Source organism: Tiliqua scincoides, chromosome 4 (genome assembly GCF_035046505.1).
Source record: "Tiliqua scincoides isolate rTilSci1 chromosome 4, rTilSci1.hap2, whole genome shotgun sequence".
Lineage (NCBI taxonomy): Eukaryota > Metazoa > Chordata > Lepidosauria > Squamata > Scincidae > Tiliqua > Tiliqua scincoides.
The window spans coordinates 38,797,679-38,822,709 of record NC_089824.1 but is presented as its reverse complement, the minus strand read 5'-3'; the positions used below and the strand labels follow the sequence as shown (position 1 = coordinate 38,822,709).

The window sequence follows — 25,031 nt, the reverse complement described above, 5'->3', positions numbered from 1 at the left end:
GTCTTCCATAGGTAGCCTACCCCAGCATTTCTTTGACATTTGGAGGACTGCCCTGTTTAGGAGATCTTAGGCATTCTGAAGGGATTTTGAATTAGGGCTGAGCCCACAGTCCTTTGACAAGAACTTTTCCACATTTCAAAGGGGTTGAGGGCAAACGTGAAGAGCAGGGGACAAAAGCAGCCTCTCTTCCCTGCAGCTTCCCTTTTTGATTACCACTGCTGTCAGTTTCAAAGTAGCAGTGGTCCTCCTAATGGCCATCATTTTTTTCCCCCCTCAGAACATCACAATGGCATGAAGCATCATTCCAAGGGGGACATGCTGGTGAAAAAGTGGTGGCTCCCACCCAACACCTGCCAGGAAGAGCACCACAAGGAGGCTATCCTACCTCCCTTAAACATTGCCAAAATCCCCCCTCCCCCAAATTTCCCCCTGGACGCAAACAAAGTGGCACAATGTGAGGGCGGCATTTTAAAAATGTTAATATACTGCTGTCTTTAGAAGTTTTGACTTCAAGATGAATACTGACATTTTCAAAGGTTTTCACTGGAATTGATGTTTTGCAGTATGCTGCTGTGAGAGCCCAATGGGGGCTAATTTAGATACAGTAGAACCTCTTTAAGTTGACCACCCAAAGGACTGGAGGAAATTGGTCAACATAGGGAGGTGGTCAACATACGGGGGGGAAGGCATTTAAATGTTATCATGCTTAGCTCCCAGGACAACAAATGCAAGGTCAAGTTATTATTTAGATTGGATTTTTAAGAAGTTTTATTGCAAATATCAATGAGAATTGATCCTCTTGTGATGCTTACTATTTATATCATCTATATCAAGAGACAAACAGCCCACAATCAGTGTTTAAAAAAACCCCTGAAAATTCATAAGCTTAAAAAAAATTATAAGTTAAAAAAAAATACATGGTTTCATAGCAGACAGGCAGACCAATGCTATCCCTTGCCCGCCCATAGCATGTAGCATGTTACATAGCCCCAGCAGCTAAAAAAACAAAACTACTTTTTTACTTGGGCTGCCTGGCCTCCACTGGGTCTCCTCAGATTCACTAAATGCCAGAAGGTGTTTGATAAGGTCCCTCACTAAAAGCTATTGAGAAAACTCCACAGTCAGGGAATAAGAGGACAGGTCCTCTCATGGACTAGGAACTGGTTGAGGACCAGGAAACAGAGAGTGGGTGTCAATGGGCAATTGACAAAAAAAGCAGAGAGAGGTGGAAAGTGGAGTGCCTCAAGGATCTGTCCTGGGACTGGTGCTTTTCAACATCTTCATAAATGACCTGGAAACAGGAATAAGTGGGGAGGTGGACAAGTTTATGGATGACACTAAACTTTTCTGAGTGGTGAAGACCAGAAGGGATTGTGAAGTGCTCCAGAAGGATCTCTCCAAACCGGAAGAATAGGCAGCAAAATAGTAGTTGTGTTTCAATATAAGTGTAAAGTAATGCACTGGTGATGGGAACCAAAGTGAAAGGACAGTGGTTTCACTATGCACAAGCAACCTCATGTCCCTCACAACTTGGTACATGTCCAGGTACAATCGGCAGCCGCCGCAGGTCTGTCAGTTATGTGCAGTGTGCCCACCTACCATTATCAATTTCTTCTCCAGTATTTCAGTGCACTATTGTAAATGCCTATCAGCCTGATCCTATGCATGTCTACTCAGAAGTAAGTCCCATTAGAGTCAATGGGGCTTACTCCCAGGAAATTGTGGATAGGATTGGGCTGTATCTTATTTAAAATATACTGTATATTTTAAATAATATACTCATATATTGTATATAATATATATACATAATATATATAATATATATTATATATATTACGTATATATTACATAATATATTATATATATATTATATATATATTACATAGTATATTGTGTGTGTGTGTGATACAGTGTGTATAGATAGATACACACACACACACACACACACACACACACACACACACACACAGAGTATATAATAATATACTGTATATTTTAAATAAGATACAGTCCAATTCACAATTTCCTGGGAAATGGGTGCTGGATAAATGGGACCACATTCAGCCTGCGGGCCTTATGTTTGACACCCCTGTCTAAGTGAAACAATGGGCTCAGCTGGCTATGGAATGCAAAAGGTACTACAGGTTAAAAAAATTAAGTATACCCCCTTGCCTTCCTATAGTGCTCTGATTTATGTGACAATAGCTACACCACAAACACATAAGGGGCTGGTTCTGTTGAATGCTCTGGCTGCGTAGTTCTCAATTTCTCTTGACTGCTAGTTGCAGAACAAGGACTTCCCATTCCGTCAGCTGAGCAAAACTGCTGAATGAGAAAGCAGTTGCATCAGGGCTACTAAATTCTGCACTTTTCCTTATTATGCATTAAGGAAGCTAACCAGTTAGGCCAACTGTTTGCAGTGCAGTTTTTAATTGACGCTCTGGCAGAAAGAAACCTTGCCATTTCACATCAAGCAATGTCTGGATGCTAGCCATGCTACCAGCTGACCTAAATGTCACCTTGGTAACGGCTTCCTATCATTATTTTAAAAACTTCTATTTCTTGTAGGGGGCTGGCTTGGAGATTCAACAACGTGTAGGGGGTTGGCTTGGAGACTCAACCACACCAAGAGGAATTGCCCATACCCTAGTGTTGGAAAGTTGGTTTGGATTGCGCCCACAGTTTATCATTCAATTTATACCCTGCTTTTCTCCCAAATGGCTCCCAAAGCACCCCAACCAAAGTTTACCTTTAACATTCTTTCCAAATCCCATTGAAGCAGGAACCTCATTGTCTGCTTGGCTTTTGTTGTTTGCTTTCTCTTTCAAAATATCATCATCACTTGAAATATCATCAGAGTGCATTTTCTTTTTCTTCTTTTTCTTATGTCGAGGTGGAAGCTTTTTTGGGAAAGCAAACATTGGGAGTATAACAAGGAGCATTGCACTGGCACAGAGGAGGAATCCACTCCACCTACAAGTCAGGAGATAACAGCCAGCAATTGGTAGCTACTATATTATACACAATGAAAACAGTAATGGAACAAAACAAAACAGTATGCTAGTAGTGGCTAGCGTACTTTTCAATGTAGAGAGAATCTTTGTATAATGGAAGTTATACCTATGTAATAAATAGAAAGCTTTACAAGATAATTTTTAAGGACCTAGTGCTATGCTTTTCCCTGTCATAGCATGCAGCTGTGACAATGCTATGTTGGGGCGGGGCAATTGGGGGGCATGGGTGGAGAAAGGGAAAACATTTTCCCTTCGCCCTTTGACTGATAATGGTCTCCTCAGAAATACACCAGCTCTTCAGTTGGTAAAAATTGAAGGAGACGAAAGGACGTGTCAGTTAGCTCCAGGAGGGATAGCATCTGGCACAAGTCACCCATGCTGGGTGCCACCCCCTCCTGCCTAGGACATGCCCTGCCCCCACCCCATTATGCCCACCCCATGAACATAGCGGGGTTGGCAGGTGGCCTTCTCCCTGGTACACATGGCACCTCCTTGGCATCTCTGGCAGTGGCCCAGAAGTGTGTGCCTATACATGCTTCCATATCACCATTTGCGGTGCCATAAAGCACAGTCACCCGCTAGAACACTGTTTCAGTGGCAACAACTGTGCATAAGATTGGGCTACAGGTTACCTTAGACCAGCAGTGCCCAAACCCCAGCCTGGGGGCTACCTGTGGCCCTCAGGGACTCCAAATCTGGCCCATGGGGAGCCCCCCATCTCCAATGAGCCTCTGGCCCTCTGGAGACTTGCTGGAGTCTGTGCTGGCCTGACACAACTGCTCTCAGATTGAGGGCGACAGTTCAGCCTCTTGCGAGAGGAGCTGTGGGATGACGGCTCCCTCCACCGCTTGCTGTTTCATGTCTATGATGCAACATAGGGCAGATGTTGGACAGGGCAGATGCTATCCCTTCTGGAGCGAACTAAAGGCCTTGAACTATTGCAAGATCTTCATTCATTCATATAAGTTCCATCTATAATATATTCATTTAAGTAAATTTATTCAATTTTGAAATGTAAATTAATTCTTTCTTTTCCTGTTCCCAGCACAGTGTCAGAGAGATGTTATGGCCCTCCTGCCAAAATGTTTGGATACCCCTGCCTTGGACTATAGGAACAATGAATTAACCCAGAATGGCGCAGGTTCTTGGATGTTGGATTTAGACCAAGAAGATCCAGGTTCTAATATTCACTCAGCAATTAAGCTTTCTTGGGCCAGTCACTATCTCTCAGCCTCCCCTACCTCTCAGAGTTATGAGGACAAGAGAAGAAGAGGGACCATGTACACCACCCTGAGGTCCTTGGAGGAAGGGTGGTATAAAAATGTAAAAAATAAACAAATACTTGTGAGTGTTTGAGCAGATTGGGGAGGCCTGGTTACTCCCAGAGTGCCTTGCTGGGGCTATCCAGAAGCCGCCTGTTCACACACTAGCAAGCTAGTGCAATACTGAACTGCGTGGCCATTTGTGTCATTAGCTGCTTCAAGGGATGAGTCTCTGTCCACGTTGCCACCCCTTCACCACGTGAATATAAAAAGACAACTATAATATAAAAAGATAAACATAACCTTCACACAAATTTATATTCAGCCACCAAAAAATGAGGTGGGTGGGATTATGTAGCCTTATGGCACTGGAAGCACACAGTAGAACAGAAGTGAAATGAAACATCAAAACAGACAATAAAGGCAAAATTAACTGCAGCAAAGTTAAGGCCTTCCTCACCAGCATGTGGGGAGGGGATTCAATAGTGGCAGTGCTTTTTATAGCTCCACTTAATGTTTTTGTGCTTCAGTCACAACTGGAAGAGAACCACTGAAGAGGGGTCTCTAATGCTGGTGAATATTTCAGTACCAAATTAAAAATGTGGTGATGAAATGCATCTAGCAATTGTTTGGATTATAAAACATCCCGTGAACAACAATACTTAGCATTTGCATAGTATACTTGTAGAGTTCACAAACATATGTTCACAAACATATTTTAAATAAATAATCCATACAACATCCTTGTAAGGGAGGCCACTGTTATTTGCCATATGGCAGATGTGGCAGAGAAAATGGTGGCTTACTTATCACTGTCTAATGTGATTGTGGCTGGGACTTGAACTAGGAGCTTCCTGCCTCACAGCTCATAAACACACATTAATTACACCAGACTACTGCAAGTGTAGGCAGCAAAAATTCCTGTGCAGGTTGATATTTCTTTAAGGTCATTGCACGATGAAATAGTGGTTCAGCTCTTCATCCACTAGCACCCTTGTGTGCCCTGCAAAGGATTTCTGTAGCCACTAATTCTACTTTCTCCCTATCTCTTGTGTCTAGTTGAGCAATTGAACGGTAATTCTTAGTGGCCAAGATTTGGCTATGGGACATCCAGGTTCTGATCTGTAATGTAAGGCCTTCTGGGACATCCTGTTCTCTTTGGCTTTTCAGTGTAGAGAGCAGTCCTGTACAGCTGATGTATGATGACTCACCAGCCATCTATGTTGGAAGAGATAAAATTTTAAGGAAAATGCTGTGGACAGCTGAACGTTGACTCTGGTATTCCACAGTCTGTGCTATTTTTAAAAATCTAATAGGATTGGCATGAGCATAGTCAACCTGCAGAAGATTTCTATACAGGAAATGAGACTTCCCACATTCCTGGGTGACCAGCCGCTGCCAAGGTCAGCACTGCTGATGTAGCCATTACAGACTAAGGGCACCATCCGCAAAGTGGCAATTAAAAGAGCATCTGGTAGAATTAAGAAGCTATAGACTTTATGGCTATTCAGTGCCTTATAAAAGTGCCTAATTATAGCATGGTACCCAGTTATTTCTATCTGGCAGATGTTTGGAACTGAATGTCTGGAAAATTTAAGGCCACACATCTTTAAATTAAAAGCTCCACTATTATTGCCATGGTTAAATTGGTATCTCCCTTCCCCATGACTCTTGCATAATTATTACTGCTTCTTGATTGTAGCTGCAGCTGTTACTAATCCACTCTGTTCTAAAGAAATGCTCTTTGCTTGGCTAGCTCAAGAGAATAAGAGGGCACACGAGGCTGTTAAATTGATTGCAGCTAAGCAAGCTTCCCCTTGGCCAGTAGCTAGATGAGAAGCTGCCTGTGAGTCCTCTTTTAGAGCTTCCCAAAAGAAGAGCAGGATAGAAGTACAATGGATTAAGATACAAATGTCACTAGAATAACAGCATTGGTGCTTTAAGCAGGACAGAGCTACTCCAGTCCTGTCCAGAGCAGGACAAAGCAGCTACCTTTCAATAAGAATCGCCTTGCTAGTTCAGACCAGAAAGTCCATCTACTCCAGCTCTACCTAACAGCAGCTTTCCAGATGACTCTGGGAAGCTTACAAGGAAGGCAGGATGATGCTACCACCTCTGATTTTTTTGTCCCCAGCAGCAACTGATATTCAAAGGCATAATGCCCAAACTAGAGGTTCTACTTAGCTATTGTAACTAATAGCCATAGAAGGGTTCTATGAATCAGTCACATTCTTTGATAAGAGTCTCATTCTTATAAATAATGCTTAAACCATGTAAGTTTGGGGGTGCTTCTGCCATTCCAACTGCATGTGACCCCCCCCAACACATAGTGTGGGGGGATATGCATGACCTTATTTTTAACTTGTGGTGGGCAGAGCCAGCAGACAGCATCACCCAAACCAGCCTGCTACAACCCACTGATGCCCAAGTTGCCTTCATGTAATTACATATGGGGTTATCAGCACTGTGCCACAGGATCAGGCTATAAAAATGAGAGCCCACTGCTAATTATGCAAAAGTAACTCATTTTAAATAGGGCTCTGTGGATTTATTTTTGGAGGGTGTAAATAGTGTGGATGGGAAGAAATGGGACAAAACCTTGTGGGGGGGGGGGCTTTAGCACTTTGCCCCACTCTGATCCTAATTTTCCCAAATGCTATTTTTATTGGGGGGGGGGGAAATCAGCAAAAGCTCCCACCATGATTCCATCCCATTTTAACCTCCCCACCCTGCCTGTGTGCTATATGGAGGACCAAGTTATGAATTCCATGTATAGTTTGGCCCTTATACTATTGACAAGATGTGCAGGTGGTTAGCTGGAAAATGAAACAGGAGACAAAAAAATACCACTCTATTGTGTTTACCCCACCCCTGCCCTTTTTGTTGCAGCCATTCTTACCTGGGCATGGCTGAAGACAGGATCAACTGCTTTGATCACCTTTAACATTTCTTTAACTGGTTGTCAACACTTAATGTCAAGCATTAGAAAACAAAACAGTTTCAACTTACCAGTTACCAATGAAACGAGGATCGCTCTGGTCTATAGAAACAGTACTTCTAGGATCAACATAAAACCCAATAAGAACTCCTCCTAGCAAATATCCTGCTGCAGGACCAAGAGCTCCCATTACATACATGATGGCTGAAAGATAGGAGAGGAAAGAAAGACCATGTTGCATTTGACATTGCATCCAGTTTAGTTTTCAGGAACCTTAAAGAAATACACATACCCCTCTAAACCTGAGATCAACAGCAACCTCTAAAATGATTTTAAAAGGTACAGTGATAAAATAGAATCATAATAAATAAAGAAATGGCTGGTGAAATAAGTATTCACTAGCTTATTAAAATGATGGTGGCTGCACCCTACAAGCAGCTTTTGAGATGGTGATTTAGAAAATGACACAGGAAGGATTAGATACACTTTCCTCACTGTCTCTCCAATCAAATTCAGAAGCTCCCACAGCTTCTGTGGAAAACAAAAACAAGAAGATCAGATCATAGATCTCCTGTATAATGTGCAGTCTGGCCTCAAGTCCTCTGCATTTATCTCTGGAATATGCAGCAGCTGTTTAGTGTACGCAGATATTATGCAGCACTTATTTTATGTATGCTTAGGAATTTGGAAGACAGGTTTCAACAGTAAGCAGTACTGTGGAGATAAAAATAACAGATGCAGTCCCTGTTCCATTAGAGAAAACTTAAAAATTATTTTAAAGCTACTGTATGCTTTCCGGGTTTCAAGGTTCTGTAAATATACCTTACTGGCAATATCAATTTCAAGTAGTCTGACCCTTTGGGAGGGAAAGTACTTAACCATTCAAAGCATCAATGGGGATTAGGAAGAGCTCTCTCCAGTAGGCAGACTATCTTCACTGTGAAATTTACTGAGTTTTCCTTTGGAGCTTTCAGTTTCTGCTGCTATCAAAGAACGGTTTTTGAATTAAAGCCTCATTTTAAATTAACAGTTATTTTTATTTTTTAGACTAACAGGATCCACTGACATGATGTGTGGAGAGGTCTATGAATCTCCAAGCTATTGCTGCAAGGTGAAGAGCAAATTTAGGAAGATGCCATATCGTCAGACCTATCTGGCTCAGTTAATAGGCTTTTATTTAATAGTGCAAGATAAGGGTCCAGAATCCCTTTGAATAGATCATCATAGTGGCCTGGAACATCATGGGAGAAAAGCTATTTCTGGGCAGACAGAGACTTCCTCCAATTTTTCTTGGTCAAGTTTGGCCTCTGATATGTGCATCAGGATGGTAAAGATATACCACAATGGAAATGCAACACAACCAAAAGACTGAAGACAAGAACCATCCTTTTATATAGCGTCAAGGACTTGCATGGTTGGAATATAGTTACAGATCAATAAGCTATGGCTTTGAGGCAAGGGATTTTGAAGGGAATTTTTTTTCAGAATCATGCACTTAACTTTCCAAGACTGTACACATTGCCACATTCACAGAAAATTTGTTTGTTTAGTCACTATATTATGCCTATGGTACATTCTTGACAATGTGACAGCATCAGTTTGATTTACTGAGAATACTATTCAAAGCATTGTAGGTGGTAGAGGACTAGTTGGTAAGTGAACATTTTTGCATCTCTTATCCTCATACATCTATTCTTGGCAACGTTACATCTGCATGTTTATCTTTACACTTCTTAAGTCAATCACAATTCCCATGTTAAAAATTAATCATATTTCCTCTCTTGTGGTAGCTGTGCTATTTCTGAAGCTTCAGGCTTACATTAGTAAAAATGAAGAGTACTTCCAAAAGGAGTAGATGACTTTTAAAAGCAACAAAGGGAGTAAAGTTGGATTTGCTCTCAGTTTGTCTTGCCAAAATGAATTCAGCTAGACATTACAGAGTCTGCATAGATTTCAGTCAAATTAAATCTCTCTGAAGATTATCCAGCTGTGAAGACTACCCAACAAAGAAGAAAAAAGTGATTTACAGGGGGGTTTCTGTTATAAGTCTCCCTGTTAAATATTTCCCGGCATTTAAGTTCTCAACTCTTTGAGAAACTAGATGTAAACGTTCCCCATATTTACGCCCTTTACTGCTGTAGCCCTACCTGCATATCTTTTCAGACCTGTGTTCTTAAAGGGATATCTCTGATATTTAGATTTGGACTGGTGAGCCTGCATGCTCTTTTTTCTCCTCCCACACTTCTTAGGACCTTAAAGGGAAATCAGTTATGACAATACAGTACTGTCAATTTTGGTATTATTGCTGTTCAATTGGAATAACAGGAGGATGCCCTGCTTGCTTCACTTGCCTCTCCCTCAGCATCCAGTCCCACTGCCACCACTTCTTGTAATGGCTGCAGAAAGAGTGCTGGGCTCTCGGTATTCCCTGCACTGGCCATTAGAGGAAGAGGCAGCAATGCAGTAGCAGCACAGGGCACTGAAAGGAGCATGGGAAGGGCTTATCTCCCTTGGCATCCAACACCACCACTGCTACATCCAGTTATGTGGTCAGTAACGGAAGCAGTGGCACTGGATGCCAAGGGAGAGAGGCAAATGAAGCGGGAGGGGGTGTTACCTCTCTTCCTCAGCATTGAGCAGCATGCTGGACTCCCAGCATTCCCTCCACTGGCCATTTGAGGAGGAGGTGGCAGCAGCAATGGTGGCAGCACTGGATGCTAAGCCCTCCCCACCCTCCTCATGGCACCCAGCACTCCTGTTGCAGCTGCCACTTCTGACTGAAGAGAATGCCACTAACTTCATTCCTCAGAAGGTCTCTCCGACGCTTCTGACAGGTATTTTTGGTTTGCCGGCAAACAGGAAGTGCCTTTCTAAAGTATTTGGGAGGCCTTTTGAGGCATGGGGAAGCCACGTGCAACCTTCCAGACATGACCGGAAGGCACTTCAGGTCGCATCTGGGATGTCCTTGAGGCCCTCCAAACTGGGGCTCGGCATCCACGTTGAGTCAAATCAACGGATGCCAAACCTGCGGATAAGGAGGGCTCACTGCACTCTCACTATACAGATTTTCACTTATACATACTGTATACATTAATACTATTCCTCTTTATCCATACAAAGATTTTATTTTAATATAAGGTCTGAGGGGTTGTGATGTGGGGGAAATGGTGTGGGGGAAAGTCTCTTGAGAAGGCAAGGTCTACCTCCCATTTCCCCAATGGGTACAGCTCTACTCTGCTTTGAGTTCTGGTGATAGAGAAAGGTACAAATCTGCCTTGCATGCCCAGGAGGCCAGGTTGAATTTTTGATTTCTCCCCCTGGAAAGTCAGGGGTCTAGAAGAGCCCCCTTTCTTGGGTGTGTTTCTGCAGGCTTTCAGGAAAACACTATCGGAGCGTCTCAGGAACCCTCAGAGCACCGAGCACTGCTAGGAAAGCGGTATCATTGTATGATGTGCACTCCTTGACGGGTAGTGCATCCCCACAGTTCTATACACCCTTTTACAATGTATCAATTTTTTTTGTGCTGTGTTTCTACAAATTACTGTGAACATGGGACCTAAAGAACTGAGGATTTTAAAAAATCATGGGGAAAGTGGAAAAGCAGGTGAAACACAAGAGTTGCTCATTGTTTGCAACGAATGTTTGAGGTGCTAAAAATCATTATGTGATGATAGAACGTCTGAAACATTTTCATTGTTCACTGTTAACTCAATACTGTATAATGTTGTTAAATGTTAGTTGTCCTATTTTATCATGCCACACAATTTTCCCACCATGCATAACTATAGCTGTCTAAATATTCAGCCAACCCAGACACACAACTAAGACTAAATTTAAAAAAAAAAAAGTTATACGTCCTTAAAATTTATAGAAGTTGTTTTCTAGTGCATGGCATAAGTTTGGTTGCTTAACTATGCATAAAGAGAAAACAATGAATGCTGCTACATAATTACACTCTTTGCAAACATTTATTCTAAATTCTAGAACCTTGTCCTGCTCAAGCCTTTCTATCTATGTATCTAAGTCCTTTCTATATATGTATCTGGTCTAGATCTCTGTCTTTTTACAAGTTACTATTCTGAATATTAATCAATACTAGAGTAGTCTTCATTAGACATTCCTGAAAAGGTAAAGTAGTGAGTGGTGGTTCAGTGAACCAAACTATTACATTCAGATTGAAAGAAAAATAAATGTTAAATAAGCAATTAAAAGCCATCAGAAGGCCTACAGCATAGCTAGTTCCCCACACATGTTCTATAAACATTCTCAAATGCCAACATGAATTTAAAAATGTGTGTTTTCATAATTTAAAAGTCACTACACAAGCTCCAGGGAGCTTTACAGAAGCAATAATTACTTTGATTTTCAACTTAGATAGTGATCCATCTAACTGTACTAATGTCCTATTTCCCCTATTAATTATAAACTACCCATTTTTAACAAAGCTGACACTGCCTTTAAAATGAAAGAAATGAGCTTTTCATTTTCAGTTTGCATGAATGAAATGAATTAAAATTAAAGCCTGTTCTCCTGAGTCACAAAATTATAGCCAACATACATCTGTGGTCCACTGGTTTGACCCTGACAGCACACTATACTTCAGTAGAACACATTTCTAAGGCCAAACTCAGGGCCAGCCGTCCATGCAGCCATTAAAAGCAGCTGCATTGACGACAACTTTTGAGGGGTCCAAAGGGGTGGCAGACAAGGTCCTTGTCACTCAGTCTGCCACTGCTAGCTCCCTCCAACTGCCATGCACCCCTCCCTCAATCCAGGAATGATCAGCTTTGTGCTAGAGCAGTGGTCTCCAAACATTTCGGCAGAAGGGCCAAATCAAATATCTGGCATGGTGTCAAGGGCCGGAATAAAAAATTAAATAAAAAATTAAATAAATACATTAAAGATGGCACTTAGATGAATGACTGAAATGAATGAATGTCAAATGTCCAGGATTTCTCCAGGCACTAACACAGCCCAAGAAATAAAGCACACACACTTTATTTCCCATTCCCCCACCCCACAAGCACAACTCTGGTTGTGTTTGGTCAACTGGGCCAGAGGCTCTCAGGGGAACAGAGACAGGCCGCAGGCCGGACAGAGGCTCTCTGCGGGCCGTATCTGGCCCCTGAGCCGGGGTTTGGAGACCCCTGTGCTAGAGTGAACATGAAGCAAATTTTGGTTTGTACTCACTTGAGTATGAAGCCAATCATTCCCCTAATTACTGGGCTCTTTGCGCACTGCATTGAAACTTGGGAATGCTCAACTTTCGGTTTCACTGGAAGTTGAGCACTTCCTAGTTTCAGCACAGTGTGGAAAAAGGACAGTAAGGGTTTCAGTTTTGCTTTTTGCTTTTTTAACTGCAGGGGCAGTACACCCAAGCCAAAAGGCTGCTGAATCATTCAAAGCCAGCAGTCACATTTTCCCTACTGCGTTCTTTACTGTTGAGCTTCTTATGTTGTGTTCTTATCTCCTTTTTCACCAACTAACCAGTGAATAAAGTACTGTATGTGTCTTTCTGCCAGCCCAATGGACTGAAAAGTTCACCAGATTTGAGTGTGGGGAAATTCAGGAACTTGGGTGACCAGCCACCAAGTACTAGTGTCTACCATTTAATGACGGGGGGGGGGGGGGGGATACATTCTCCGATCCTCACTGTTATGCAATTAGGTCATTAAATGAACATGCCACCCAATCTAGTGCCTTGGTTGTGTAAGACGACACTCCCTGCCAGACACTGCTGCCTATACAGGCTACTTTAGAGGAATTACTTCTTCTTTGTATTACAAGCCTCTTTGTTCTGTAAGCAGAAACTCTGCTGCAGGCTATGGGAGACCTGACTGCCTCATTAGGAACCTCTTTGTTGTGCTTTGACCACCGTCATATATGCGGTCCGTTGTTAAGTGGCGCACACATGTTCCCAATTCCACAGGTTATAAAAAGCAGGGTCATAAACACCCCTTAGTACAGTGGCATAGGGGGTTCAAGGGGTAGCAGTTACACCAGGTAACAAGCTTCAGGGGGGCAACAAGCTGAGCCAAATGTGCCACTCACATCTGAGCCACTAGTGGCCAAATTTGTGAAAACCGTGATATGTATAATACCATCATGTTATACATCACTGGAAAGGTAATTTAATGCAGAATGCAGTGAAACAAACCACACTGGAACATCTGTATTCTATCAAAAGTTATGGCCATTTTAACCAGAAAATGAAAACACAACTGCCTTATGGAACAAAAAGTCAATTTCTTTAACTCAAAACTGACCTGAGGCTGATTGTTCTGAGAGGCAAAGAGGTGTTATTATGATACAGCATGGAACCAATAAGGTTCCATGAGTCAGCTCTCATTTCCATGTATCATAATACCATTACCTCTGCTAACTGGGTAAAGAGGCATTTTTTAAATGATGCTCCTCTTATATTTAACAGGGGGAGAATAACTGTTCCTCTTCACCCCTTTACAGTGTTTCTAACCAATAAGGGTCACACTTTTCATTTATCTACTAAGGGTGCAATCCTAACCCCTTAAGTCAGTGCTTTCCAGCTTTCCAGCACTGACATAAGGGCAATGCAGCTCTGAGGTAAGGGAACAAACATTCCCTTACTTTGAGGAGGCCTCCGTGAGTGACACCCAACTGCAGGATGCAGCTTATGTCCCACTGGCACCCGTATGCCAGTGCTGGAAAGCACTGACATAAGGGATTAGGATTGCGCCCTTAATTAATTAAATTTGATTTTGATGTGGAAGGGGGTGCTACAAAATCTTCTTTGGACCCCCCCCCCCAGAGCAGATAGATGCCTTAGCTATGGCATCACTTTTAAAAGTCTGGGCGTGACATCACTTCCGGTTGTGACATTACTTACAGGACATCATTTTGAGCTCAGCACCAGGCTACACAATCATTAGCTATGCTAGCAGTGAGGTAGCAAAGTTTGCAGGACACCAAACTTTTCCAAGTGATTAAGACCAGAAGTGATTGTGAGGAGCTCCAGAAGGATCTCTCCAGACTGGCAGAATGGGCAGCAAAATGGCAGATGCGCTTCAATGCCAGTAAGGTCATGCACATTGGGGCAAAACATCAAAACTTCACATATAGGCTAATGGGTTCTGAGCTGTCTGTGACAGATCAGGAGAGAGATCTTGGGGTGGTGGTGGACAGGTCGATGAAAGTGTCGACACAATGTGCGGCGGCAGTAAAGAAGGCCAATTCTATGCTTGGGATCATTAGAAAAGGTATTGAGAACAAAACGGCTAATATTATAATGCCTTTGTACAAATCTATGGTAAGGCCACACCTGGAGTATTGTGTCCAGTTCTGGTCGCCGCATCTCAAAAAAGACATAGTGGAAATGGAAAAGGTGCAAAAGAGAGCAACTAAGATGATTACTGGGCTGGGGCACCTTCCTTATGAGGAAAGGCTATGGTGTTGGGCCTCTTCAGCCTAGAAAAGAGGCGCCTGAGGGGGGACATGATTGAGACATACAAAATTATGCATGGGAAGGACAGAGTGGATAGAGAGATGCTCTTTACACTATCACATAACACCAGAACCAGGGGACATCCACTAAAATTGAGTGTTGGGAGAGTTAGGACAGACAAAAGAAAATATTTCTTTACTCAGCGTGTGGTTGGTCTGTGGAACTCTTTGCCACAGGATGTGGTGATGGCATCTGGCCTGGACGCCTTTAAAAGGAGATTGGACAAGTTTCTGGAGGAAAAATCCATTACGGGTTACAAGCCATGATGTGTATGTGCAACCTCCTGATTTTAGAAATGGGCTATGTCAGAATGCAGGGGAGGGCAGGGCAGGGAATGCAGGGGAGGGCTATGTCAGAATGCAGGGGAGGGCACCAGGATGCAGGTCTCTTGTTATCTGTTGTGCTCCCTGGGGCATTTGGTGGGCCTCTGTGAGATACAGGAAGCTGGACTAGATGGGTCTATGGCCTGATCCAGTGGGGCTGTTCTTATGTTCTTACTACCTTAATGTATTTGTCCAGGTCTGACATGGGAAGTCTCTTCACAGGGGGCTTGCCCACTCTCCTTCCTGCAAGTGGAGGAGCTAGGAACAGGACTCAGAATAATAAGTAAGATTGGGTAGGAATCATATTCAGTTAGTCACACAGGCTTTTTGTTTTTGCCACTTGCATTTTAACATCCTTGCTACCCCCCCTTCTCCTTTTAGTAGCTCATCAATGCCTTGTTTTTAAGACCTGCACATTTCTCTCCATTGTTTGATCTTTCAGTTTATTTTTTAAATGTTTTATTTTTACTATTTACCTGCCTTGTCTATTCGCTCAGGTGGGAGCAAGTGACCATATTTCCAACTGCCCACATTCTGCTACTAGTTGGTTCTAAGGGAACCCTCCCCTTGCATCTTTGGATTCTTTCCCAAGGCTTCACTCTTCTGTCTGAGCTTCCTACCTAGCTTTGGGTAGTAGCAGCAAAAACTCCCCTTCCCCAGTCTCAGCTTCCTGAAACGGACCGGGGATGTGTGTGTGTGTGTGTGAGAAACAGGGAGGTGGAAGCCATTTCTAGCTGCTAGGCACTGCAACCATCTTGGTCTCCATGTTCCCTTACAACCAGTTATCATAACTGAAGTTGCATCCTCAGTATGCCACAGTCTGGAGAAAGCAACTTTCATTCCCAAACTTTGAATCAATTTGCTGCCAGTGACATTTGTTGAAACTTAACCCTTTAAATTCCCCAAGAGGATGCTGAAGGTCTTGATAACTGAAGTTCAGTTACTGAATCACATTGACAGGAAGAGTTGTTTTGAAAAAGAGTTGCTCTTTGCACACCCATGGATTTAATAATACCACAAATGTTTCCACATGGTAGCTGCCAAGGAGGCACCAACTGAGGTTATCCAAGGCTACTGAACATCTAATTGAATTTCTTTTTCATGCTTTTTTTTTTTTTTGGCTGAATGGTGATTTTTACAATGAGTGACAGCACTATCTTGGTGCATGCTATGATCCTTAACTGAATCTTCATATTTGAGTTGATAAACAGACAACAAAACCAATGTCATCAAATCAATGTAGGAAGAAAGCAATGATGAGAATTGGAAGGAAATGCAAAGACCTATATCAGGCCCAAAGGCAAAAATCTGAAAAAGAAACAACAAAGAGCTGTGTGTGTTAAACCAACACTTTTATCATGGGCACAAGCTTTTGCTGGAAAGTCATTAAATGAAGCAATGGTAGATAGTTTGTGAGTGTACACACACACTCTTTCCCCTCTCACATAACACCAGAACCAGGGGGCATTGACTAAAATTGAGCGATGGGAGAGTTAGGACAGACAAAAGAAAATATTTCTTTACCCAGAATGTAATTAGACTGTGGAACTCCTTGCCACGGGAAGTGATGATATCTCACCTGGATGCCTTTAAGAGGGGATTGGACAGATTTCTGGAGGAAAAGTCCATCATGGGTTACAAATCATGATAGGTATGTGCAAGCTCCTGATTTTAGAAGTAGGCTACCTCAGAGTGCCAGATGCAGGGGAGAGCACCAGGACGCAGGTTGTGTCTTATTGTCTTGTGTGCTTCCTGAAGCATTTGGTGGGCCACTGTGAGATACAGGAAGCTGGACTAGATGGGCCTTTGGCTTGATCCAGTGGGGCTCTTCTGATCCTCTTATGTTAAAACCAATTCAATATCCCAAGGCTAAATAGCAGAGAAAAATGCAACTGAGAACAGAACATGATACAACTAATGTTAGGCATGGGTGTGTCTCATTCCTATCAAGGACCAGTTAATTCATAATTCAAAAGTTCATTGTGTCCCTTTGCCTCTGTAACCCAAAGGCACAGGTAGCACACCCAGCTCTTGCCAATTAGTGTTCAGTCTGCATCTTTAGAAACAAAGTATCAACACAATTGCTGCCTGCTGTGAGAAAGCATAACCTCTGTTCAGTCCAAGGAAAACTGCAGCAAACATCCATCGTTAAAATCAATTCATCTCAGAATATCTTGTATCCAGAGTATACATCTAAACATGAACTTTTCTAAATCACTCTAGTAAACATATGACCTTCATATATAGGAACAGAGATACTGATTAGATGCAATGAAATAACTTAATAATAAATACACAATTCTGTTGTTGGGTAGGCCTACAATAATTGTTAGAAATGTAACACATTTTGCCTAGCTCCCCTCCCAATAACAACTTTAATATCAGTACTGTCGCAGAGCCCAATCCTGTGGTTCGTGGCACGGTTCCATGCTGTGGATCAGTCACAAACGTGCCATAAGACACGTTTGCGGTGCTCACCGACGGGCTCCCGCCAGAGCTAGCCCATCACAGGCTGGAGCTAGGCTAGTGCGCAGCATTCACCCAGGTTGTGCGGCTCAGCGGTCTCCTGGACTGCTGGGCTGTGGAACGGGAGGCAGGGCATGGCCGGGGGCATGGGGGAGGCGTTCCAGGGAGGGGGGAGGCGTGCCAGGGGGTGGGTGGGAGGTGTGTCGGGGGAGGTGGATCTGCGGAGCTGTGCTCAGCAGGATCCAGGGTGCTCATGCAGGGCAGCGCGCCCTACACGAGTGCCTTTACTTTAGTGCTGACCTTTTGGTTGGCGCTAAAGAGAGCAGCCCCATTGCAGGGCTGCTTCCCTTACTCGGGGGAAGGGGACAAACATCCCCTTCTCCCTAGGTGCCTCCTGAGGTAGCGCAAGAGGCGCAGGATTCGGCAGGAGCTCTCCTCGGAGCCGCCGAGCCTGGGCGTTGTGTGCAGCTCAGGATGGGGCTGTCAGCACCTTAATCTTAACCCACAATCAGAACAAAGCTTTATTTTTTCTTTAAAACTACATGTAAAATGTACCTGCATTTGAGCACACCAACTCCTTGCTGTTCTTACTTTTTTTGTTCTCCCCTCTCTCTGTTATTACCTTTTTCTTGCCTTTCCTCACCCTCCCTTCGTTGCCTTGGCCACTGGAGGAATTGAGAATGAAAGGCAGAGTCTGGAATTTTTCTTTCCTTTTGTTGTAAAATACCATGTACATTGATGGTGCTCTGACCACAAGGTTGCTACAACTGTTGAAGTATTCTATTATTAAAGGTTTAGATGTTTGTATGGAACCTCCAGCATATACTGAAATAGGGGTCAGATGAAGGTCACATTGCAGTTCAAACAATTTTTCAGTTACAAAACTCAAGGCCAGCAGCACATCTCAAGAACAAGAATCTCTAAGAGCTTGCATTGTACTTAGACATGGCATCTGAAGATCCTATTTATCTTCATTTTATATATTATGGTCAGGCTAGGAAACTCATCTTTCCGAAATCCCAACAGCCCATCTATTGAGTCAAAGATGCTTCTTATTGAATCAGTAATTAGTGATACCACACAATGATATCAATTAAATGATTTAAACAATATTTTAAACCAGCCATTTTCAACCACTGTGCCGTGGCACACTGGTGTACCACAAATGGTCTGCAGGTGAGCCGCGGGAGTTTGGGGGAGGGTCATTTATCAGTAAGGCCATTTGGGGATGTTGCCACTCACCAACAGCATGGCGTGCCTTGTCAATTGTCAAAAAACTAATAGTGTGCCTTGACAATTTTAGTACCTTGTCAGAGCACCCTGAGATGAAAAACCCTGAGATGATTTTCATCATCGTTTTAAACGGTCCAGCTGACAGCTTATTCCACTTTTTAAGTTGAGTACATATACAAGATATGTGTGGTGGCAGCCCATCAAGGACTAGCTAAAACCCCTGATTTTGCTAGTTGCTTAGGTCTGCAAAACAATGGAGGTTGATAAGTACCCAGCAATTTATGCTTATAGGGCTTCATTATTGCTGTTCTTTAGCAGGTTTTGAAAATAAGACACCTTGAAAATTCTTTCTGAATTTAAATGTGGAGTAGAAGTATTTAGAAGGGGGGGGAGGAAAGGCAGGTCACAAATTGAGTTGGCCTGAAATAGAGAAGCCACACATTCCATAGAGATTAGAAGGACATGAAAACTGCAGAATATAATGATGGAGGGGTGCCCATATCCTATGTGTTCACTTTGGAGAATATATCTATTCAAAATCTTCTTGAACATATCAGACTAGACTACATGTTAGTTATTTCATTAGCCCTGACATGCTTGCTTTTTCTTGTGTAAATGGCATGCATGGAGACTCCTAATCAGGGCTAGTGCCATGGGGTAGGATTAAAACTTACACCCCTGCCTGCCATGGTCCCAAGCAGGGGCCTCTGTGCATTCTATTTACATATGAAAAAGGAAGCACACCATGGCTAATGATGCTACTAGCATTACATCCATTTGACCCATAGCTAGAGGATCATATTTCTTTAAAAAATCCCTCCATCTATTCATGTAATCAGAACCACCAACTTTCTTAGCTCAAAATCTAAAAGCTGCTGCCAGTTCCTGATGAAGGCAGAGGCTGAAATGTCTAAGTTTATAGCTTATGTATTGTTCATTTCCTCCGTCTCTTACAGTCCTGACAAGACTAGTCTAGTGTACCATGCATAAGCTGACATCCCCTTCTCTGGAATCAGACTCAAAATATGCAAGTCTGAATAAAATATTGCTGAACTAATTATGTCTGCTCAATTTGCAAACTCTGTATTGCCAATATTTTGCTCATTACTTCTGCAAAATGCCTTTGAGATATTTTGAGATGGAAAGATGTGAAATGTGCCACTTTCTGTTTTTGTTGAATCAGGTTCATTAAAGTCACCATCTGTTGAACTGAAGAGATTATTAAAGGCAAGATCCTACTTTAACATTGACGCTCTCTTTTATGTAAACTGATGCTAGCAGAGATCAAAGTATTTCTGTTAAATGTTATAAATGCCTGAGAGGAACCAGATATTTTCCTCCTATAAATTTTCACACGTAAATGCCTGACAGCCCAATCCTATCCACACTTCCCTGGGAGTAAGCCCCATTAACTACAGTGGAACTTACTTCTGAGTAGACATGCATAGGGCTGGGCTGCCATACAGCATTTTTATTATCTCCTCCAGTTTATAGTCTCTTCAATAACAGCTAAAGCTGTCTATTAATTAAACAGCTTGGGTGACTAACCTTGAATCTCTCTTGCAGAAGTTATTCTTCAGATCTTTATTTGCCTAATTGTTCCTTAGATTACAATGCAAGGTTTGTCCCATTCTCAATGATTACAACAATCACCTGCACAGGGAACCTGGAAGCAACACTTCTTCAACAGTTTCCAGCATTGGGCTGGGCCCTGTGCCAGCTCTGCTCATGCACTAGCACTTGAGGTTCCCAAAGCTCCATGTATGCACCAGCAGGGCTCCGAGACTCCCTGAGTCTCTTTACACTCCTCCGTAAAAAGAGTGTAAAAGGTTCCAGAGGTTGAAAAGATTGAGAACTGCTGACTTAGAGGGAATGATGCTGATCTGGAACTGTTCCCTCCTTTCACACGGAGGTTTCCTCGGACACCGAGCTATCATTAGCTATTAAGTATACAGGTTGAGACTAATTATTCGCATGGGTTCTGTTCCAAGCACTCGCGTGGATTAAAAAAAAACACACTACAGCAAATCAATTTAAAAAACAAAGTTTCTTTGCTCCAGTGATTGAAAAACAGCCTTGCTGACCTTTTGACTCTAAGGTAAGAGTCATTAAGAAGACAATCCATCAGCACTTCACTCAGCCCCTTCCTTCACCAATGCAAAATGATCACCTTTCTTTCACTTGCTGGGGGAAGAGAGGGGTCCACAGGAGAGAGAAGGATTGATGGATTGTTAGCCTGCTGCTCCCCCCTCTCTCATATTAAGGAGGCTGTTGTTAAAGGACTGTTCAGTTTTTAAAACTGATTTTAAAGGGATGCATTTTTCCCCTTCTCCAGGGATCAGCACATTCTTTCTCATTTGCAGGGGCCATTCATGTTGAGTCAAATCCGTGTATAAAAAATCTGTGTATAAATAGGCTGGACCTGTATTTATATACCACTTTCAAACAAAAAGTTCACAAAACATCTGACATAGTAAAATAATACATATATACATGGTTCCCTAGCCCAAAAGGTTTCACAATCTTAAAAATACAGGCTCTCATTATCCATGGGGGTTCCATTCCCAGAACCCCCACAGATACCAAATTCCATAGATGTTGGAATTAGCAGACTTTGGGGGACCCGAGCCCTCCAAACCTGACCAGGGATGTGCTCTGGTCGAGTCTGGAGGCCCTTCTGAGGCCTTCAGAGAGCCAAAAAGCACAACATCCTGTTTTCCGCGGATATTGTTATTTTGATATAGCTACTTTGTTATTATTAATTTGTATTTTATTACGAATTTTTTTAATGCATCTGTCAACAGTACTTCTTCTGTTTCAACCAAAAAATTCAATAAATCCCCCCATCCAAATTATATGATCTGAGATTCACACACTGAATATGGGGGAAGAGGAGAATCTTAAAAATATATAACATGTCTATTGCTAGTTACAAAATCTTAGTGCTAACATAGTGATGGTTTCAGGCAGCAGTTAAATGTGTGTTTATATAATCTATGTGCAACAGCACCTGCTTCTTTCTGGGAACAGCTGAACAGAGATAGAAAATACTCTCGGTTGACTTCATTTATACAAAATTGTCATTGACTATAAGACTACTGTAAAAGTGTTTAAATTCCCTTTTCAAATAGTATATGGCTGCTTAAAAATGCGTGCAGTCAAATCTTCAGAGATTTCAAAATAGTTTCTGAATCCCTCTTATGTACCACAAAATGAAAGATTAATTTCAAAAGTATATGGAAGTAGCTGATAAAAGAGTACATAATTATATGCATAAAAAAACTTACCCATTTATATTAATGTATAAGTGCAGCTACATCCCATGGATTAAAGTTGTCCAATCTCTTTCCTATTTATACACATAATTGAAAAGAGAGATGGGTAGTCATATTCCACAAGATATGAATGTTTGAAATAGAGTGCTAATATGAAGCTGTCTCCCACCTACCATGGTAGCTCTGAAATTACAAATCCATTCTCCTGTGGCTGGTTTGAACCCAAAGCTTAACAGGTCTGTGAATCAGCATGTAAGACTGTTCACTGCGGAAACTCATACACTAGCCTTTTCTGTTGGTATTAACAACATCTGCTTACACATGTACTCCTGGGAATTCATTCTCACAGATGTCTTGCCTTCTTTTCTTTTTTTCCCCTCATGCTGGTTTATTTTCTTTTGGCTTCCTGTATAGTTACATCATAAAGCTTTTTAGAGTGAACTGCCTACCACTACTGTTTTCACCTGCTTTGGACCAATTAGGAGGCAACCTGTAACCCTGCCTTTCTGCATTACCTGTCTGCCATTTTTTCTGCCCTCTCCAGCCCATTACTGTTCCCTTTATCTTGAAAGGGACAAGTTTGGAAGGGGCAGACTTTTTAGATGTACAGTTGCCTTGTAATTTTTAAAGATTTAACATTTATTAAAGTGTACTCCATCACTGTTGTACATGCATGCTGTTGTGTGTATGTTTGTGCGGGGGGGGGAGAATTTTCTTCGTTGCTGCTGTTCCAGGAGGAGGGGAAAGGAATTAGAAGGCTACTTAGATGAAGAGTATCACCTAAGCCTAGGCAGTGGGTTGAAGGAGTTGACTTTTTCACCTATTTTTCCCTACCCCATTATTATCTATGCGGTTACTCTTACCTATGCTAGCTCAATTGTCAGTGTAGATATGGTATCTACCTCCTAACCATTCCCAGCTTCCCTTTGATCTCTTTTCTATCATGATTTTGAGATTGTGGCAGCTCAGTCCTAATTCTCTCTGCAAACTCAGCAGCCTAACGGAGAGTCAGTAGCATGGCGGTATTCAGGAATACAGTGAGCAGAACCATCTCATCTGGCAGCCTGCAGCAACGGGTGGAATAGCTGCTCATACCAGGAGTAGTCTCTACTTATTAGAAGTGGGGAATCACTCCTGACCAAGCAGTTCTTTCCTCCCCCAATATTACTGTGGAATAAAACTAAACTCATCCTGTTACTTCTTTCTTGAGCCTTTTGTATACCTTTCCTTGAAGACTCCAGCAGGCGGAAACAGTTTTGCTTTTCCCTGGGCATTATTTTAACCCCCCCCCCCCAATTGCCACTGAACTACTTATGTCTCCATGGGTGCAATCCTAACCCCTTATGTCAGCGCTTTCCAGCACTGACATAAGGGCAATGCAGCTCTGCGGTAAGGGAACAAACAGTCCCTTACTCTCAGGAGGCTTCCATGAGTGACACCCAACTGCAGGATGCAGCACACGTCCCATTGGCACTGCTATGCCAGTGCTGGAAAGCACTGACATAAGGGGTTAGGACTGTGCCTCATGTGTTTCTGGCTTGGTGTGTATGTTTTCGTTGTGCAAGAGGTGTGTGGCAAATAGTTCACAGTTCTCATGCGGTTCTACATGCCTGTATTATAGTTCTCATGTGTATTATAAATAAGCTCAGTAAAATTCATTCATTCATATAAGTTCCAGCTCTAATATATTCATTTATGCAAATTTGTTCAAATTTGAAATGTTAATTCTTTTTATTTCCCAGCCCTGACGTGGGATGTGATCACATGGGATGTGATTGCATTTGGGAAAATGTTACAGGTCTGAACTTCTAACAAGCTACTATGTATCGTCTTTTAACAATGATAGTAAGTGGGACTTACTCCTGGGTAAGTGTGGGTAGGATGGCAGCCTAGGATTGTTACAAATGGTCCTGCTTGATGATGTCACTTCTGGTCATGACATCACTTCCGGTGGGTCCTGACTGATTCTCATTCTAAAAAGTGGGTCCCGATGCTAAATGTGTGAGAACCACTGGTGTAGAGCGATGCCCATTGGGGCAAAGAATCCCAACTTGACATATACAGTCCAGTCACATCACATGCACATTATGCTTGTGCAAATCTAAGTATTCATATTCCCACACTAGAAATGATTAAGAAAGGGTTCAAGAATAAAACTGTTAATATATTGTCCCTATACAAATCTATGGAGCGACTTCATTTGAAACAGTGTGTATAGTTTGTGTTACCACATCAGATGAAGGATAGTGTACAATTCAAAAACAGACAAAAGAGAGCAACCAAAATGATTAGAGGACTAGAGCATCTTCTTCCTTATGAAGTAAGTTTACAGAAGTTGGGGAATTTTAAGTTTGGAAAAACAACCTGACATAATTGAAACTTATAAATTGTGCATGTTGAGCAAATTTTGGATAGAAAGAAGTTTTTCCTTTCTCACAACAGAGAATCAGGGGTCATCCAATGAAACTACTTTGCAGGGAATTTAAGACAATCAAAAGGATATATTTCTTCACAATTTGTGGAAACTGTGGCCACAAGATGTGATGGATGGTTTCAGAAGGGGATTGGATAAAGTTATAGAGAACAGGTCTATCAGGGGCTACTAGTCACAATGACTATGTGCAACCTCTAGGTTCAGCAGCATATACCGTATTTTTCGCTCCATAAGACGCACTTTTCCCCCCCAAAAAAGTGGGGGGAAAAGTGTGTGCGTCTTATGGAGCGAATACTGCAAAAAAAAAAAAAACTCCGCCTCAGCCCTGGCCCCGCCCCCTCGCTCTGCTTCCCCGGGCAGTCAGAGGCTACTCAGAAGTAAGTCTCAGAGTCACTGGGGCTCACTCCCAGGAAAGCGTGGGTGGGGTGGCAGTCTCACTGCCCAATCCTGTGCATGCCTACTCTGAAGTAAGTCCCATTAGAGTCAGGGGGGCTTACTCCCAGGAAAGCCTCTCTCCCCCCCCCCCAAGCCTGGAGCATCACAGCCTCTCTTTTCCCCCCACCCCAAGCCTGGAGCATCACATCCTCTCTCCCCCCAAGCCTGGAG

At 42.5% G+C, this 25,031-nt stretch overlaps 1 protein-coding gene across 1 annotated transcript in view; it reads right to left on the bottom strand.

Moving 5' to 3' along the window:
- The window catches only part of SLCO5A1 (solute carrier organic anion transporter family member 5A1), a 53,546-nt gene that overhangs the window by 15,630 nt on the left and 12,885 nt on the right, over nt 1-25,031 (bottom strand). Inside the window, exons 2-3 of the mRNA XM_066626077.1 lie at nt 7,286-7,418; nt 2,750-2,973 (exon numbers count right to left, since the gene is read on the bottom strand). Of these exons, the coding sequence (XP_066482174.1) occupies nt 2,750-2,973; nt 7,286-7,418 (357 nt within the window). The remainder of the gene's footprint in view (nt 1-2,749; nt 2,974-7,285; nt 7,419-25,031) is intronic.